Source organism: Coloeus monedula (assembly GCF_965178545.1).
Source record: "Coloeus monedula genome assembly, chromosome: 6".
Lineage (NCBI taxonomy): Eukaryota > Metazoa > Chordata > Aves > Passeriformes > Corvidae > Coloeus > Coloeus monedula.
Window position 1 is genome coordinate 38,135,946 of NC_138786.1, and position 21,240 is coordinate 38,157,185.

Here is a 21,240-nt window from a genome sequence, read left to right on the forward strand (position 1 = left end):
ACTTACACTAAAAATAATTTCATACTGCCAGGAAACTAAATTGATTTTAGCAGAATTATTTGCAGGGTAAAGTGTAATTTAGAATGAGTAAGAATGTAAGTGTAAAAGAACAGGTCTTCAATATACATTCCAAAATGTTTATTACAATCCTTATCAGGTACATTATGTATCACAAGCATGAGATGTCAGTAGGAATGGGATTTGTAGACTGGTGCTATATTGCTAGGGACAGCAGAGTGTCTTAGATTATGCTTGCTGCATGAAGTCAATGGGGAAAAGATGTATGTGGATTCCTGTCCTTTGAAGGATGATTCCTTTACTATTCTCTTAGGGAAGAGCTGCATTTTCTCACCTCAGAATAAAACTGAAGGCCTGGCCTCTAATCTGATGGATTTTCTGGGCATTTTGCCAGTGGCTGATGGTGCAACGTCATTCTTTTGGAACCATCTTTCCCTTTATCACATTGACACTTATATTCATGTTTTGGGCACAATAAGAGGAACCTCATTATTTTCTAAGTGTTAGTGAAGGAAGAAAGCCTCTTTCATCCTGCCTAGTCCTCTCACCCCAGTCCTTTTGTCCAGGCAGTGGAAGAATGGCAGTTGGAGGTACAATACTATGAGTAACTCTAAGTCACCAAGACCATCATAGAAAAACAGTCACTGTAGCCAGACATTTGGCTTCTGACAACCCTTAGCTTTTTGACTGCCATTCACAGTTCATCTTGACCAAATCACCTGCTTCTGTCCTTCCCTGTAATTCAAGCCTTCTTGTTGTCCTGGGACTAAACCGTGTTCGTCAAAGCCATGTCTGTCTAACTTGTACAAGAGGCAAGTTAGTGTTAATTTAAAACTTAACATATTTATAGAATCACAGAATCATGAAGTTTGGAAAAGACCTCCAAGATCATCAAGTCTGACCTTTGACTGAATACCACCATGTCACCTAAGCCATGGCGCTAAGTTCCTTTCAGGTAGTTGTAGAGAGTGATAGCCTGAGCCTCCTTTTCTTTAGGCTAAACAATTCCAGCTCCTTCAGCCATTCCTCACATGACTTACCTTCCAGGACCTTCACCATCTCTGTTGCCCTTCTTTAGACATGCTCCAGAACTCCGATGTCTTTCTTGGAGTGAGGGGACCAGAACCGGACACAGGACTTGAGATGCAGCCTCACCAGTGTTGAGTAGAGAGAGACAACTGCTCCCCTAGTCAATGTGATCATTTCTCTTAATCTTATTTACCAAGTTAGGTACTGGGGTAGCTACCCTACATCCGAGAGGGGTGAACCTACCTCATCACAGTGCTGCCTGGCTCTGGTTGATTCTGCTGTAAACAGCTTCTCTGTGGGGGACTTTTGGTTTTGTCTTGAACTGAAACCAAAAACTGTGTGTCTATGTGTATATTTATGCTTAAGGTAAGGCAAAAGAATGTATATCCATTCTGAGGATGCACTGCCTTTTGGAAATAAGACGAAGAACACAATTTCTAGAAAAGCCTGTTCGCTGTCCCTGTGCATATACAGATAGACATGAAAACATCACAGTTAATATTTTACTCAGTTTACCCTGGCACAGCTCAACCTGTATGTTTTCGTATAGAGGCAAAGTTTACTTCATCAATATAAGAAAAAAGCCAAAGGAAATCTCTTTTTCCTTACTTATTGCATGTGCTTATTTTCCCTTTCCTGTTCTGAAGTCTCCAAAAGAATAGTCTAATTTATTTTATGTTAGCTGCTTTCCCCAAAACAAGGTAATACCAATACACTGCAGGACATTTTTTTCTGTAATTTAGAACAGGATAAACTCTCACTATGTTTTGGAATATACCAGGCCCATTGCACAAAGAGAGCAAAAATTCATGTCTACCACCTATGAGGAACTAGATTAAGAAAGGGAGTAAATATAATATTAACATCTGAACCTCTGCTTGAGAGTTACAGGTATTGATGTACACTCATGCAAGGAAGTTTTTCCTTTAAAGCCCAGTATATCACCAAGATAGGATACAAAGTTTTAACAGTTTTAATGGTCACTAAAAGTGGCTCAAATTCATACCTAAGGTTTTTAGGTGATTGGAGAGGGTTTCTTGGCATCTAAGATGTGATCTATGTTGAGAAACATCTTGATTTCTTTTCAGCTGTAATTCTAAGTGAATTCTGAAGACTGAAAGTCAACTTGAACCTAAATGATGCTTTACATGATTTTTTTAAAAAAGTTTCCACCTTTATCTAAATTTTTTAGGAGCCTTGAATTTCTACACATTTCATTTGAAATTCTACCCAGTGTGATGATCTAACAAAAATTTCAAATTTATAATGTCCAGTACAGGCAAACGTATTTTTGATTACTGTGGTTCGGGATTCACTACAAAAGCAAAGCACAACACTGGTATTTATTCTACCTGTCTGATGCTTAGCCTGCTTTTACCTTAGCCTTTTCTAGGGGCAAAAAAGGAAACCCTGGGAAATTGTGGCACTTCCTGCAATGTTTCTCCTTTGAATCTTTTTCACTAGAAAGATAATTTCTCAAATTAAGTGAGAAGAGGACATGAACCAAAGGCATTTATAAACACTATGCTAGACTAGAAAAATGGATCCTCCTGCCATCCCCTCTGGCTCCTCTATCTGAGTGACTTGGCTTATCCCCTGGAAGCAACTTTGAAGTGTGTAATATATAGCTCTAAAATATTTCAGTTTGAAAATGAATCTAATTCCCTGTATGAAACACAAGAAAAATAAGGCTTGGAAAAACTATGTTGTATTTCAGTAGGGAAGATTCCTTTTCATCCAACACCATTTTACTTTTATTTTTAAAAGTTATCTTCCTGTAATTGCACACTAGTTTAGAGTTAAGATAGGAGCATCTTAACAATAATGGGCACTTTTTTTAACAGATTATTGCCAAAATTGCGTTCTTTATTCCAGGGAGACACTGTAATAGATACCAGCGCTTTCGTAATGATACAAGCAATCTGTAAGCTATTATAGTTTCTTTTATAGTAACTTAATCTTCATATTGTTTTATACGTCTGGAATGTTAATAGTGTTTTTAATTTATGAAGAGGAGTATATTGCATATTACTAGTTACATGGGAGTATGAGCTAAATAACAGACCATTGAATGGTATTCTTACAAACAAATATTTTGAAGTACTTAAATGAGCATAAGGAATAGAACAAAGAAGTTAAATGATGTCATACAGATACAATAGTAGCTTTTAGGGAATGAGTCCAGAACCATCTATTCTGAATTGCTACTGTTTTTAATGCATATATTGTACTTCTAGAGAAAAATAGGAATGCTATTTAAAAGTAAATGTTTTACTTAATATAAATATATTTACCTAGTTAATACATTTAAGTATTAAAATAATAAAATAGCATATAATCTGTTATGTTAATAATAATAAATAATTCAATTATTTATTTCAAATAAGTACAAATCCCCATGTAACTTTTTAAAGCTAATGAAAAGAACTCATTAAGTACTTGATTATAGGTAGAATGCAAGCCCCTGTGTACATTTTTGAAGATAGTGAAAAAATGAAGTTTTTTTTTTCCTACTAGTTCATTGTCATTTTTAATATGTATAGAAAGAGACACAGTTCTCTTGTAAGTGAGATATTGTAACACTTTGCTAAGCAGTGAGTTACAGAGATATGATCAGTGTAGCAATTTAGTGGTTGTAATACTATTAAAAGTTGGGCTTTTAAATGAAGAGAACCGGTTTGCTGTTTTGAAAGAAGTGATAGTCTACTTTAAACTGTCATTCTGTATTTCTGACTTGCAATTAGATGATATTTCTAAAATGTCATTCTCAGATTTTGTTGTGACTGTTATCATAATAAAATGTGACAGGAAAGATATTCTATCAATACTTTTTCCATAATTAGCATTAAATTTCTCTCAAGGGTTAAGTACAAAGGTTTTTCACTGAATGGTCTGCAAGCTTTGTGCCTTTAAAATCTTTTAATATAGCCAAGACTGGTGACAACTGGGAGACAGATCTATGAACAAACCCCTTTGGAGGGAATAGTTTTGTGGTGGGTGATATATGTTACACAAATGAGCTTATTAGGACTCTCATCTATTTTATTATTGGTGCCCAATTTATAGAGGCATTTAAAAAACAATATTTCTGCCTGACTCCTTGAAATGAAGAAGATACATTGATATAATTGAGAGCAAATGATTGCATGTTGTGCCATTTAATCATGTCATTTTTCAATTGCTGTTTTTTGCACTTCACTGCATACTTATAGAATATTTAGCTTCAATATAGATTAAGTCCCACAGTATGCAGCTGAGTAGATTTCCTATCTTAGGTGGCATATTCTTTTAACCTTGAAATCAGCAAAAGCACACAGGTTTTTTGGCAGTATTTTTCTAAACAATGACAAGTAATCATTCACTTTCCATCTTTGTCATTTAGCTTTTTTATTTTAAGGAATTATTATCTTATTAATATTTTTTGAGGAATTGTTGATTTTCTTTTTCATTCAGAACCAAAAATTCTTCTGTTCACCATCTGTCCTGTAAGAATGGAATTTGAAATACAGGGATGCATCATCCTGAGAAGTTCCAACAGGCACTGCCATTTCACAGAAAACATTGAAAACTAAATTTTGCCCAAACTTTTCAAGCATTTCCTCTTTTCTTTTTCCTGTTTTCCTGTTTCTTTTAATTGATGTATTATTTCTGTTAGTTGTGATACTTAAAAGTTTTACATTATCACTTTTAAAAACTGAAATGCTTCACTAGCCAAAAATCAGACATAAAAAGGCAAATAACTTCTAAGAGATGTAGTTTGATTGGTGTACACGGAAGGGTGACTTCTGTTCTCAGATTCTGCGTTAATTTCTGCACGTGATTGTTTACTAAAGAACAGCAGATCCATCTTACATCAAGGAACAATTGGTGCTATCAGAAATGTATCATTCCCTCCCTCACATACCCACATCCTGCAACAAGGGGAAAGAGGAAGCCTTTAACAGACCAAGGCGAGAGAGAAACTTCCTCTTAGATCGGGTCATTTTTCTGCTGTTGAACTTCTTTTGTGTTCCTAAAAATAGACTGTATTGCCCACGCATACACAGAAGCCCAGAAATAACACTTATCTCTGTGTACCTTGGCATTTCTTCTGAACCTGAAAGCACAAATAAAATCCATCTAAGTTGCTGTTTGTCATTGTCCAACTTTTCAAAGCTCTGGCCATCTCTACATGAACACTTAATGCAGTTGTAGAGTGAAAACAAGAAACTTCAGATCCCATAAAAATGGATTCTCCAAACAATATGTAGTAAATGAGGCTATGAAAACCACAAACCACATCTCAATAATCTATGTGGAGAATGTGGGTTATGTGGATTTAAGGGAATTAAACTAATTTTACAGTGACTTTTAAACTAACAGTGACTTTTAAACTAACAATGACTTTTAAGCACAATAGTCCCACTGAATTAATCAAGAATCTTAAATAGTTAATATTAAACACCTGGTCAAGATTCTTGATGTAACAGTGTTTCAGTGGCCAACTCATCTTACATGTTGTGTGAGAAAGCTGACTTCCCATGTATGTCTTTCAGTTGTGCAGAGTAGGCGGTGCAGCTCAGCTCAGGTGCTGATATGCTGCAAGAAGAATGAGGGAAGGAGGCAGTCTGGGGCTTGAGGAGCTATAACATTCCTCAACTTCCCACCTTTCTATGCCTCTCATATGCTCTGGCACTGCCTAAAGCTGCAGACATGTTTCTGGTCATATGCCATTCACTTAGGAGTCACACAGCTAAGCCAAGCACCTTCTGCTCAGATCGTGGCCACTTCCATCCCCATAGATAGTGCTATTAGCCCATGGCTTGGAAGGAGCGTTTGATGTCATTTGACTCAGCAGGCACTTTTCCAGATGATTTAAGTCATGGTATTAACAAGCTGTGAAAGTAGTTTCAGCTAGCCCTTTTTAGCTATGCGGGTGATAACTTCAAAGCACTGAAAATAGGGGCAGGCAGAGGAAAGTAAAGCCTTCCAAGATTCTAGCAGCATGGACAGGAATTCTCAGTATGGGAAGCCATGACTATAATAACATTCTAATGACTAACACCTCAATGTTATCAGGATATCTGTTGTGAAGCAAATGACTCAGACACAAAGTCAAGTTCTTACACAGCATCTGCAGTTACTGTGTGTACTCTTAGCCTGCAGCAAAAAAGTCAAATACTTTTATTTAAGTCTCACTGCAAATTGCTTAGGTGAACATGTTTCACCCACATTTGCAAAGATTTGGATTGTGTTTACATTTATCGCAGCTCAATGGACACATGATAGTATGAGGGGACAAAATTGAAAGTGTCTGATTTCTTAATCTATACTTCAGCAAATCTGCACACATGGGAGACTAAGTGAGCCTAAGTGATGCTCCTCAGTCTACAGTTAGATCACAACCTAATTTTCTGAACCTTCAAGTGCCCAGTAGCTTACTATAGCAGCTGTAAACCATAAGGCCCAAGGCTCAGTAGAAATACTCATCATATTTCCTTTTTAAAATTAATTTATTTTTGTCAAACATTCACAATGTAAAATGTGCCTTGCAAATAATTAAAGTAACTGTCATCCTGGAAGCATACTTTGCATGTGAAATTATTGTATTGACAGGTTTTTTACAGAAGCATGCCATTTTAACAGTAGCAAAAACCTGGAGGAATATACAACACCACAGTGTATATGTCATGTTGTGGGATATATGCAATTATTGTGTCCCTTTAGGACACTGAATACAAGACCCTAATACTGCTTAAATTCATTATTGCTAGTGCTATTATATAGGGCTTAAAGATGTCTTTACATGATTAAGTTCTCTGGGTTTTAAAGTATTGTTGCTATAGCCAACTATTTCTACACACTGTTAGATACAAGCACTTCATTCTTCTCCTGTTTAATATTAACCATAATATCATGTAATAAAATTGAAACAAAAGTGCCATAGGCCTAATTGTACTGTCACAGCCATGTAAATCAGAAATAGCTTCAGTAAAGCTACTGTTATTATGCTGGTGTAAAATTGATATAAATTAGAAATGACTTGGATGCTGTAGCTCTGCTTTCAGATAACACAGTGTAAAGGCCTCACTTAAAGTCCCCTATAATGGCTTATGAGTGCAATTCTCCTTACCTCATCATATTAAATGGCATTGTATCAAAAAAGGCCAATATTTATAAGGGATGACTTAATCAGGTAGATCAAGGTAAATTAATGTTATGGGGCCAGATTCTGAGCTGTATTGACTTCTATGAAGTTAATGCAGACCTCCGTAAATTTGGCTATGATCAGTATATAACTCACCATCACTTCTAAGAAACCTGAATTGACTAGCTGTTATAAAATGTAAACTAAGAACCTTGACTTTAGATAGACTTTTTGGTTTGGTTTGGTTGGTTGGTATCTTTTCTGATGTGACATTAAGCTAATGAACAGCATCAGAAAGGAAATGTGGCAGACGTGGTGGTTACATCAAGAACTACAAAGGAAACTGGTAATGAACTCAAGGAAAATAAATAAGGGCAAGTTCAGGAAACGTAAATGAAAATGCAGCTCTGGTATAAATTGAATAATAAAATTCCTGGTCATATTTTGCCATAAATAGTGGTTTGGGAATTCGTCATTCACCTTATTTAAAATTCAGAAATATTAAAGGTACAGGGTTCTCTCATTATAGAAGTAATAGAATTCTAGCTATTATAGAGTTAGGGTAATTTAAATAGCTATAGAATGCTTTATATCAATAAGTGGAACATCTGTATGAAATGTCCACCTGCTACTATACTACTCAGTATACTTTACAATCAAATGTACTTAATCATTTTAAGATGTCTTCTAATGAAGGCTTATTGGGAATAACATTTTGAACACAAATACTTTCAGGCATTAAAACTTCTGCTTTAAATGAGATTTCTTTGCCTTGTTTACCCATGTTGATTAATAAGCAATCTGTTAGGATGGCCCAATTGTGCTGGTGAAAGTAGATTAGTACTTCAGCATGTTTGTGGTTTTAATCATCATTTCTCTTGAAGACTTTAAAAAACCCCTGTCTTTTGCACACTATCCATATGCAAAGAAAAGACACATGTTTTTAGATTATATACCAATCTTTTGGTTTACACTTGCAGCTTAATATTATTGATCAAGAACAGCAGCAAAATGCTCCTTTGAGTTATGACATTTCTAAGCATAAATTTCAATTTTTAAGGAAACAGTGACATGAAGATCTGGAACTGGAATTCACTTTTTATAGAATGTTTATGTTTTGCTAATAGAATTAATGAAAGGTGATCCTGGTTTTTTATCCGTTAATGCTTGTAAACAGCTTTGAGAGATATAGTGGCTTTTTTTGTTTACTTCTTATTAACAGTAAGTTTAGAAGCAAACACCCTGTCTTCAAAAAAGATGATAGTTCAGATTTTCTCATAGGGTCATGCACTTTCATCTGTGGCATCCCACAGAGGGAAACAGATGTTGGCAAGTTATAATTTAAATTATCTGGAAAGCTCCCATGTGTAGAGCACAGTACTGTTAAATTCAGGAATAGCACAGCCCTATGATAATTATTGAATACTTGAACCATGCAATGTTATAAAAGTATAGGGTCTCAGAACCTGGGCTGAAGCTGTCATCCTCACATGCATATCTGCCTTCTGTACCCCAGCTTCATAGATGTTATTATTAAAATATGTTATGAGTTAAAAAAAATCCTGGTTTGATATGCAGTGACAGTAGAGTATAATCACGGATAAACCCATGATTGGAAGCCCCCCATGCCATTTACTGCTTCCGGGTGGTAGATCTCGCTCCAGTTCTGGCGTGTAGGATGCATTATTTATACTGTTGCTCAATCAGATTCTCAGTACAATTTCTTGGGGGTTTGGAGAGAACCAACATATCCTGGCTCCCATCAAGTTTCAATTTTAGGGTTTAGCAATTGTCTCCCATTGTCCAGTTTACGTCAGACTGCATTCTCAGCAGCAGTGGAATCAGGATGATGAAATAAATGCAGTGAATTACTCCTCTTCAAGGATGATATCAATTGTCACCATTTTCCTACATTTACTTGAATATGGAACTACCCTGAAAATATTTTATGATAACAAAAACCATCTGTAAACAATTTTATACTGAATTTTCTCCTTCCGTAATGTTTCTCCTGTGACAGGGTGCATATGACCCGTGATTTCTATTGTTTTTTCTAAAAATATACATATTCTCATTGCATGACTACAATTTTTCCCTCTTATTTTCCTGTAGAATTTCTGATGCCGATTACTGTCAGGGTAACTCATTTCAGATGTGTCCCAGTTGAATGAAAAAGAAAGGAAGAATAAATGAGTCTACACCATAAAACTTTCAGCATTATTGAGACAGTTAACTATGTATGGCATTTGTTTGAAGAAGACTGAACGTAGTGTTACTCTTTCTGTGCTATTAAGGTTAAGACTGTATTTATCTGAAAATAAAACACTAAGCTTTGACACAAGTATGGGAATTTATGGAAGACCTGAAAAATATATTGCAAGACAGAGACTGGGCACCACTAAACATCAGATAATAATTAATGTTTCAGTTTGCAAAGTATTCCATGCTGACATCTGTTGTTTGTCTGTCCTTCAGTCTCTCTGCTCTGAGATCAAGCAGAGGCGCCGTGGGGTTGCCTCTGTGCTGCGATTATGCCAGCACCTCCTGGATGATCAGGAGACCTGCAACCTAAATGCAGATCACCAGTCCATGCAGCTGATAATCGTAAACCTTGAGAGAAGGTGGGAAGCCATTGTCATGCAAGCTGTCCACTGGCAAACCAGGCTACAGAAGCGACTAGAAAAAGACTTGGTGAGTGATGCTTGCTTTAAAAGATGTTGTGCAATTTCATTCTTCTCAAGAAACGCTTTTTCAGCACAAGAAAAACATATCCATCTCTGAGTGTTTTCCTCTGACTGAGATGCCATTCCTATTCTTTACTGTCTACAAGTGAATCTTCAGCTTCTCACACAGCATTGTATGGACAATATTTTTTTAATAACGTAAATGCACATATACATGTTGTGTTTGCTGGATATTTAATCTCACCATATCTGATCCCATCCATGAATAAAACCGATCTTCTCCTGGTGCTAAGTTGCTCAGTACCTAACAGAACTGGGCCCAGAAACATATTTCACTGATTGTAAATATATTTTAGAATAAGAATTTCCCATGTAACTAAGACTGGTTTTAATTAGCATCCTAGCAGTAGATGTGTATTTCACATCGAATGCCATGGGTATGTGATTAATATACAATCCTCTGTTATTTGAATATAAGTAAAATGCAGTAATTTGCTTTTATGTCAGGGAAATGATTCCTAAGAGGCAAAATAGCACTCTGCTTAAACCATCCATTAAGTGGCATGAATTAGATTGGTTTTCTACAGCATAAAACTATATTACAAAGCAGGGGGAATAAAATAATCCCTACAGTAACACCATTGACTGTAACGGATGAATTGGCTCAGCATGCTTTGTGCTGCTATCATACTGCTGAAGTCTGTATACTGCAGCTACATTGACAGCAATGATAATCCTATGTAGTTCATATACTGAAGAGTCTTGATGAGATTTGGGAAAAAGTGACATAATTTTTTAGATTTATATCAAGCAAAGCAAAGGAAAAAATGCTTGACATACTTCTTACCAATTATCTGACTAACAGTGAAATACTACTTTTGACATCTTTTTTTTAAAGTTCCTTTACAAAAGTAACAGAAGCTGTAATTCTCTGGTTCAGTATGGTCCTACATTATGAAGATACATAAGGCATTGTTTAGAAACACTAGCAGTTCCTGAGTGAAATGCTATTAGTCTAAACAGCCCAAGAAATGGTGAGTTAGTGAGAAGGATGCTGTGGACAGATGAACTGGTGAAGGTAATAACAATGTTGCTTGCCTGCCTTTATCAAAAGTTATAACATAGGAGCACTTCTCTGCCTGTTTGGTTTATGGGCTGTTTTGCTTTTGGTATTGACATAGAAATGGGACTTGGTGAAGGAAGAGGTTTGAACAGACTTTTAGGACAAGTCAAAAGGGGCTCTGTATGAGGCAGCATGGAGGGAAGACATCCCTGAAAAGCAGATGCAGTGTCAGCATTGGTTTTATAAGCATGGGATTAGCAATGTAAAAAGTGAAGATAATTAAGGAGTTAAGCTATCAAAAATTTGACCTGGTTGGAAGAAGTGTAAAAATGATGACGCTGCATGCAAATGTACAAGGGTATAGAGGAAAAAAAGGATAATTTTTGTGTGTTTCTTTATACATCTACGTAGAGAGAGGCAAGTACTAACTGAAGAGGAATGCAATTGGAAACAACCAAGATCATCTAAGAGCTTGCCACTATATGGCCAGCAGAAAAATGTCAAATCTTAATCACACTTAGATTCCCCTCAATGAGCTAGTGAGAGATGTAAATGTCACAAGCTGATGGAGATTACCAGAGGGAGAACTGAAAAAGCATGAAATAAAGAGGAGATCTGGGGAGGAAAGAACAACATTTTGTTTGTGCTTAGTTTATGCTAATAGATACTTAGAAGAAGATATTTAAAAGACAGAAGAATGAGGTTAGATGGAGGAAGTTTGCTTGAGCCCTCTGTCCTGAGATGGGAACTGCAGGTATCTGAATACATATTATTAGGTAAAAAGGAGAAAGGGAATCAGGTAAGGTAAAAGACTTGTTCAAGTCTTGTAAAAAGCAGAAGATGAAGGAAGAAAGATTAACAAAAAACCCCAGAGGGTGGAAGCAAGAACAGGTAGATTGTGAGGAACACATAGAAATTTTCCAAGCATTCAGGGATTGGGTTAGGAAAGATGGGACCCTTATAGGACTACATCTGCCCAGGGGCATGGAGGGCAACAAGAAAAGTTTCTCTAGATACACTGGTGATAAAAGAAAAAAAGAGAAAATTTGGTCCCGCTCCTGAAACAAATGGGAGATCTGGATATCTGGGACATGGAGATGGCTTAGGTACTCAATTACTATTTTGCCTCAGTCTTCACTAGCAAGTGCTTAAGCCACACCACTCAAATTGCAGCAGTCAAAAGCAGGGAATGGGAGAATGAGATCTTTCTGCTATAGTGGAAGATCAAGACAATCTAAGGAACCTGAAGGTGCATAAGTCCATGGGACCTGATGAGATGCATGCACAAGTCCTGCAGGAAGTGGTGGGTAAAGTGGCTAAGCCACTATCCATCATATTTGAGAAGCTGTGGAAGTCCAGCAAAGCTCCTGCTAACAGGAAATGAGAAAACAGAACCCAAATTTTTAGAAAAAAGGAGAAGTGGGAGGACCTGGGAAACTACAGGCGGGTCTGTCTCATGTCTGTGCCTGGCAAGATCATGGAGCAGGCCCTCCTGGAAACTATGCAAAGGCACATGGAAATTTAAGAGGTGATTCTTTACAGCCAACATGGCATCACCAAGGGCAAATGTCCTGTAAATTTGGTGGCCTTCTATGTGTTGGACTTGTGCAAAGCATCTGACACTGTCCCAAATAATATTGTCTCTAATCCTCAGAGAAATGGATTTGATGAATGGACAAGTCAGTGGATTGGAATTGGCTGGATGATTGCACTCAAAGAGGTGTGGTCAATGGCTTGATGCCCAAGTAGAAAAGTGGTGTTCCTCTGGGGTTGGTATTGGGATGGGCATTTTTAACATCTTTGTTGGTGAGATGGGAATGGACTGAGAGCACCCTCAGCAAGCTTGCTGCTGACATCAAGCTGTGTGGTGCAGTGGACAAGCTGGAGGGAAGGGATGCTGTCCAGAGGGACCTCGATAGACTTGAGAGGGGGCTTGTGCAAACCTCATAAAGTTCAACAGTGCCAAGTGCAAGGTCCTGCACCTGATTCGGGGTAATCCTAAACACAAACACGAGCTGGACAGAGAATGGATTGAGAGAAGCCCAGAGGAGAAGAACACACAGAGAAGGCAAAAAAATAAGAATCTAGAAGGCAGAAAAATCTAAGCAATAGATTTATTGAGAATCTGTTCCAGGGCAGTCAAAAGTAAAACAAAGATTGTGAGAAAATGTTACAGAAATTTCAGTGGAATTAAAGGAAAAAACATAATTAGTGAGGATCCAGAACGGAGCTTTGCAGAAATTGTAGTTAGGAGTTTTAAACACGACATTACGTTTAAATGAGAAGAAAGTCAAGAAATAAAAGAAGACAAATGCCATCTCAACAGTTGCATAGAGTCTTGATGGTAATGAGTCTGGGAGAGCAAAAAATGTGAACAGAAGTAAAAGAATTCATCAATGAAATAGGCTGGGCAACTGAATGGGTTAGAAGATAAATATGAGACTGAGGAATAGAAAAGATTGATAAAGAAAGAAAATACAGCAGCAGAGATTTTTAATTCTCTTGAGAAACTCTGGTTATGTTTTTGTGATAGTTCCATCTTTGGAATATTTTTAGTCATATTACTAATGTGTTGCAGCAATAGCTCTAATAAATTTGGTCAGTGCTACACAAAATGTTAATCTGACCAGCAGTAGGAAAACCAGTTGAATTTTGGAGATTAGAAATAAATATGTGCAGTATTTACACGACAACCAAACCAAAAAAACAGCTTTCAGAAACCTGAATTTTTTTTTAGAGACTGAATATTGTTGGGTCTATAGCAGCCCAAGAGGGAAAGAACTACATTCCAATTGTGTTTTCTTAAAGTACCATGAATCAGCTTTTTTTTTTTTTTTTAATTAAATGTATATCTTCAATTTGACTTGGGGCAGAAAGAAGTTGCATTTGTGAGATATCTTAGAGAGTGCTTAGAGATATCTTAGAGGTCTAAGCTTCTCTAGCGAAAACATATTATCCTCTTTTGCATGTGGACAGTTGCTGTGCGGAAGCAGTTGCTCTAAATAAACTGTTACGAGCTAATTAGAGCTTGATGCTGCTCTTGCAGCAGGAGTGAAGTCTTGTGTTTCTGTTTGGGATTGAAATTGATCAGGAGTTGAGGCATGGTGAGAATAGGAATCTTACTTGATACCTGGATGCTTGGAACTTCACAAGGTACCCACTGCTTTGTTCCCTCTTTGCCTGAGGTAGTCTGGAGTTATTTGCTGAGCTGAGCTGCCTTTCACCAGCCTAGGGGGTGTATCATTCTTTCTGCTGAGAAATAGCAGCCTTTTAGAGATACCATTGTGCTCATCTAATTATCATTGCAGGCTGTTTTGTTTTGGAACCTCTAATCTTAGGCTGCTTTCTAATAATGTTTCTTTTAAATATGTCAGTATCTACAAGTTTCTCTTGTTGAAAAAACTATCCGTATTCTCAACATTTAAATATGCCCCAGCCACTGCAGGATTCACTTTTTTTGACTTTCCTTGTCTGAGTTGGCATGTTCTAACCTTCCTTTTCACTCAGTTCCTGTGCAGTCATTTCTTGGGTAGGTACCAGAACCATTTCTTCTGCTACCCTATCTCTCTGTATTTGATGGTGTGCCAGTCTTGGCACACAAACTGTATCCCGTGGTAACAAGTCTGTCTTTGTGGTTGCCCACAAAATACTGTAATTTATGGAAACAAATAAGATGTTTATATACCCTGATGGCATCTGACTCATTCATGGCATCTGACTTGCTGACAGTAAATAAGATACCCCAGCTGATTATATAGCCTCTGTGCTAGAGTCACTTTCATCTTCTACTGTCTTCTTAATTTGTGTACTGGGATCTTCCTTTGTCCTCTTTCTGCCCCTTTTTTACATTCAGTCACTTATGTGGGCCACTTAAAACATTACAAAGGTACACTTAAATTAACCACAGAAAGCTTTTATGTTTCTTTTGAATTGTTTGTCTTCATTTATTGTCTTCAGCAATTTTTAATTTTGCTCACCTTTTGCAATAGTGGGCACCACAAGTTTATAAATAACAAGATATTAACATGTACTTCATGCACCTAAAGTCGGGTAAAAGCTGTCCTTCTCATGAACAAAAAGTTCTGTCTAGAATGTGGAATTATCAATAAGAATCACTCCAGGAAGACGAAATACGGTTATTTTATGTTAAATATGTCCCAAGTCAAATAGAAGGTTCAGCAGGTTAATCTAGCTATATAGTATGAAGTATTCAATGAAAAAAACCTCAGAAAACTGGAAGGAGTCCTAATTTGTTTTAGCAAAAGAGGTTTTTATCTCCCCCATCTGTTTTGGCTTTTTTTTTTTTTTCTTTTGTTTTGGTTTTTTTTCTGGTAAATTCTTTTCATCCAGATTTATCATTCCATATTTTGCGAATATAATGTTATATATCACCTTAATTTTAACTTCAGGATTACACAGATGCCTTATAGCTTGTATAACAAGACCCTGCTAGCAATCATCTTAAAGGAAAAAGGAGACTGCCTGGCAATTGCAATAGCAATAGCAACAATCTTCATTTAACTAAACTCAAAATTGCCATCTAAAATTCCTGCTCAACAGCTGGAGAAGTTTTAACTCACTGTGCACTTTCCTTTAGAAGGTAAAGGTTCCTTTCTACTTGAAAGACTGAAAAGATAAAAAATGGATTTGGGACAGACTCAGTCATAGCTGTGCCCATAAATTAAGTCAAAGTGTGAATATGTAAGTTGTTTTCTGCAATTTTTTTAAAATCTTTTGCTCAGCCAGTGGAATACCCAATGCAAGTTATGTGTTTAACCTCAACAGATTATTCCAGCTGCTACAGAGGATGCCAGTTTGGGTATGTCTTGCCCAGGTCAGGTATGTCCCTGTATGGAAAGCTACAATGAGGTGAGCCTGGAAATTCGCTTTTTTGGGACAGGGAGAGAGAGAAAAAACTGTGTTTTCTAATGGATTTTGCTTTAGCTGCAATTCAATATTCCTGCCTTTTTGGTGAGTGGAGAAGCTGATTTTTCTCCAGCCTGCTCATTCATTGAATGAGAAACATACCTGTTTTATGGAGCAGACAATTTCTTTTCTTATTCAACAGAGAAGGCTAATTATTGAAGGGACAGTATTACTCACACATTTAAAATGGAGATTTTGAGCTGAGGCAATTTGGGTTAAGGTGCCCTAATTCTCCCATTGTTCTGAAAAGGTCTGAAATATTCACTTGTCTGATCACCAAGTTCACTAGTATACCCCATTAAAAAAAAAAATCTCTTCTTCTTCTGAGTCATCTTATGTGTACATTACACTGTAAGTCCAGCAGAACCCTCATCTGTATTGGCTTGAAAGTATGCTGTACATCCAGCCACATAATTGAAAATAATAAGGCCACAATAAATGGGATGGCCTTGGGGTATAACACCCAAGGGATTCAATTGGTGTCGCTTTGTATCAATGTCCATGCATCATGGTAATTGAGGTAACATAACCAATTACCACATTTTAATTAGAGTTGTAAGGACTTGGGAAAATCTGCAATAGTGAGACAGCTCACTTGAAAAAAAAGAAAAAGAAAAATAAAAAGAAAAAGAAAAAAAAAAAAAAAGAAAGGCACTTCTTTCCACAAGCTTGTTTCTTAGGAGGTAAAGAGCCTGCTTAAAGGGCTGTTCAGGATTTTTACCCAGCATCCTCCTCTTTTCCTTCTTTATAATGCATTTGGAAAAACAAATTGTTAAAAAATACTATATTGCTTCTGATTTGGTATCTTTATTCTTCTACTCTATGTGTTTCTGTTTTTCTTTCTGAGAAAGAAAACAGTTTTTCATAATGTAGGAATGGTGTCTCCCCTTCACTTCTCTGTATTTACTTCACCAATGCAATATTTTTTCAACCCATGGGATGACACTTGTTCTAAGCTGAAGAAAACATGCACAAACCCCCTTCTTTCAAGGGTAAAAAATTATTCTGTCATTGTTCAGTATTTGCTAGATAGCTTCACTAAACAAAACTTGGTTTCTAAAAGTTTCTTATTTCATCACCAGCCATCATTTTGTAAGGTGACGCCTAGCTAAAAACCTTGCATAAAATGCAGAAGTTCATCAGGAGTCTCTAGCACAGCAAAGTACTGAGAGATTATTAACTTAATTGGGTGAGGAGGGCACCCTATATATTGTAAAGTGCTGAACACTCATTACGTGGTCTAGCCCTTACGAATTATTTAAGGACTTATGTTTGAACCTTTACAGATTTTTTTTAATATCTATCACAATTTTTGTTTTGCTATTGGACCTCTTCCATATAGCCTATGACAGTACCATCTTGAGGGCCTGCATTTGCTCACTTTGGTGCTTCCTTAAAATATTTACTTTTTAAGTGAATGGATATTTGATTTTAGAGTTTTTAATATGATGCATCTTCCTCATACTTGAGGTGTGTATGTTTTTGACCTTCTGGGTTGCATTACATGTCTGATTTGTGACATGGAACAAATAGCTTTAGAATCTAAAATGTAGTTACATAAGTGTTGAACATAGGTCTAGATTTTTCTTGGAATTTAATTGAAGATAGGTAATATGCCCCACATTCTTGCCAGAAATTCTGTGTTTCTGGTAATTTCCTTGAGGACCAGCCATAGTTATGAGGACAGCCATCATGAGAGTGCACAGAGTCGGGATGGTCTGACAAAATGAAGCTGGTGAAACCCTTGCTGTTGAGCAGATCTAAGTAAAAAAATTGCAGACCCAGTCAATTTTAGTCAAAATTCAGACAAATGCTGTGTCATATTCTTGAGAGAGTCTCCTGTGTGGTCACCTGCAGTGGTAGGTTTTTAGAGTGAATAGAAAGAAAAAAAGAAATATGTTTAAGTCTTTCAACAGAGGGCTCAACTCCATCCTCAGAGACTGCAAATCTTTCTGTCACAATTAAAAGTATAAGGTAACAATCCAAGGGTGCAATACTCCCTGTGTTTCACCAATCTGCTATATTATTCCACTGTTTCCCTCACTCTGGCAGATGTTGTCATGTTTTGCCATGGCTTTGTAAAATGATGGGAAGTTCATACTCATAACTCCAGCCAAACCAGAAAAATTCTCAGGAATAATCAGTTTTCATAGGAAAATAAGTAATTTTCAGAAATTAGAAATCTGATGTTTCCAAAGCATGCAGATGCTGAAAGAACTATCAAGCACCAAACAAACAAACAAACAGCAAAAATACCTCATTAAAAGAGAAAAGCTAAAATGGTTTTAATTTTCAAGGACAGAGGTCTTCAAAAGACTTCCTATTTAGGCATTTAAGTATAGAGTCAGCTATTTAATAGTGCTCAGCAGACAGTGACTCTCATTGCAATGCATTGTGTTCAAATTACAGGATGAAGTCAGTGTTTTATTTAGACACCTAATGTCCACTAATCATAAGTTCATGACTCAGGCCAGGATTGTCTTAAAAATTACAGTTAAGGGAAATATGAAAGTCACAAACTTGTGATTTTTTAAATTAATTTAATGACTTGTTGCTCTGTGTGTCTAATGAATCCACTTCTGCAACGAACCTTATATGAGTGCAATTGAAGATAATCTTCAGACCTTTTTTTTCAAGAGTTTTCAAACAAAATAGCTTTTAGAAAAAGAGGAAGAAGCCTTATTTTGTGACAGGTTGCACTGCAGTTTTTTCATCTTACAATGGCCTTTCACGTTGGATAATAAGGCCACAATACTCATGCCACTATGGAAATAAACTTGCAGGGTCTTCAGGAAGTATCTGCATATCTCATTGTTCAAGATTATAGGACGGTCTAGGAGGTACATCAGCTCTAAGCAGGCAGGAATATAATTTAAAACTATTTTAAAAATAAATGAAAATAACTAAGGAGCAATTACTTACTCTTTTTTCTCAAGACACAAAGTAAAAGCTACCCGATTAAATTATCAGGCAGGAGATTTAAAACAATCAAAAGGGAATACTATTTTCAAGAAGTGTATAATAAAAATGAAATTTGTTCCTACAGGATGTGGAGGATAGCAAAAATACAAATGAGTTCAGTAAATAGTCAGACAAATTAATGGAGGAGACATCAACTAATGCTTATTAAATTCCAAATCTGAAAGTCCCCACAGGCTGACTTCTCAAATTTGGAATGGCAACTTCTGTACCCATATATGTTTTTGAGGGTTTTCTAACTTTTCCTTAAACCTTCACTACTAAAAACTGAAGGAGATGGACTCAGCTGAATGGACTGTTGACTTCACCCAAAATGACAGATGCTGTTTGAAAGCCCATGAACTTGCAGAATTGGAGGCCTACCTATGCTATATGTAAAGTGAAGAAGTTTTACAGTATGCCTAGAGAGTTTTCATTTCATTAGGAGGGTTTTGTGCTATTTCCAAAATCTGGAACGTGGCCATTTAGGTAGTGTGCTTTCACCAGAAGAAAACTTTCAAAAGTGTACCCACTTAATAGTTTTCCAAGACATTTCTAACATATTTTTCTGTAAAACATACAGAAATTATAATACATCTACTTAATATTTAAATATGTACACACATTTATGTCAGAGGTACTATAATATGTGTTAAATAATAAAATGTAAATCATGAGAAATGATAATCTGAATTTCATTTCTCCTTACCTATAAGATGTTTGTGTCATCATTGTAGCTCTAATCCATATCCAGGTTTTCATGTTCGGCAGTAATATGTAAATTAGCTAGCCAGCTGCATTAAGCAGTGTTTGTTTATTCTATTTCTTTTGGCATAGCATATAACTGAATTTCTGCCAAAAATGTGGCTGCTTCAGGGAACAGTGTTTGAGTCGAAGGAAGTTTTGAAAGGAAAGATATATCATAAGTCTTTACTCTGTGAAACAGTAAAATCAAAAGAAACTCTGTTCATAAAAAATACCTATATTAATGTAAAAGAATGAGTTTGTAAAATATAATGAACAAACAAAATCTTTTAGAACACTCTGTTTACGTTGGCTTTGTAAACAAGAATACAATACTAAGAGACAGTGATTTTTTTCATGCGTGGGAAGGATGACAAAGTGGTGAAATGTGAAAATGGAAAGTTTAAGAAAAATTATTTTTAAATGGCATATTAATCTCCCCTAACACATAGCAGTTAAGTGCATTTAAATTTAGAAATCAGTGATGTTTAGATTTTAAAAAATTGCATTAATGATGCGTAGAGCTATCTACTTATAGTTGCAGTCATTTCAGTCTTCCTGCCTGACACTTCCTTTTTTATCCAGCCAGCTAATTTCCCCTCCTTTGTGAGGAGTAACTGTTTTCACACTAGTGCTTACCCAGCAAGCTTCCTCATTGTTTCATGGTTAATTATCTTCTTGAGCTTCACCTTCTCGAGCAAAGGGAAAAAGACTGGGCCTCCCCACAGCTCTAAAGAAAGCTAAGTTTTAGAGATTCACTTTGTGAATAAATGTAGTGTCTGATCTACAAATATAATAAATGCGTTCCTAAACTTTATGGAGTCAGCTCATTCAGCAGTTTTACTGAAAAATTCAGAAAGACACTTTCTAAAAATCCATTTTGATTTTTAGAAAGGGAGGAATAATGTTTCAGTGTGAAACAAAATACCATAAACTGTTCCAAAATTTCTAAGTGTTACACAAAAAGTACATGTCAGACATCTAGTTGCAGTGAAAACCTGAGCAGCTGCATGAAAGACTTTGAGCTCTATAATACATATTAACAACACTTCTACTGATAACATTAATACTAATAGCCCTGTTCCCCTCAGTTATTACTTTGTAAACTCTTAGTATTCATTGGACCTTTTGTACCTCGCCAGCACTGAAAATAGTCACTGTGGATAGACTGAAATCTTCAGCTTATATTCTGATTTTATCCCAAGTGTAAACTGTATAACATTTAAAATAAACCCACCTGAAACAGAAGAAAGTTGAATAATGGCAATATAGTGATTTTGTAACAATGAGTTACTCCCCATTGTTATTTTGTACTCTGTCAAACTAAGATAGGCACATATAAACCTCTCACAATAGCAAGATATGGTTGTCCACTACTTTGGCTTCTTAGTGAATTTCTACAAAGTATGCTTATATCAAATCATTTCTCAAGTGACCAGACCAAACTGTGCACATAATACTGGTACTTGAGACATTGCACAGGACTTATTCAATGTCCTAGCTTAGACTGGAAATTCCAATCCTTTTTTTCCAGACAGCTCCAGAGCTGTGCTGACATCTATTATGTATAGAGAAAGCTATAAACTTCATCACTTACCACAGAAGGAGACAAGAAAATGATCTGGAAGTTCAAAGATGAGATGATCTTGGTGAAAGAGCTCTGCCTACCTAGGGACTGCTTATATTTGGAG

At 36.3% G+C, this 21,240-nt stretch overlaps 1 protein-coding gene across 2 annotated transcripts in view; it reads left to right on the plus strand.

The window, feature by feature from the left end:
* AKAP6 (A-kinase anchoring protein 6) overlaps window positions 1-21,240 on the plus strand; it is a 220,086-nt gene that overhangs the window by 181,353 nt on the left and 17,493 nt on the right. For both annotated transcript variants that reach the window (XM_082284079.1, XM_082284080.1), the window contains exon 12: window positions 9,650-9,865. In XM_082284079.1, coding sequence (XP_082140205.1) covers window positions 9,650-9,865 — 216 coding nt within the window. The remainder of the gene's footprint in view (window positions 1-9,649; window positions 9,866-21,240) is intronic.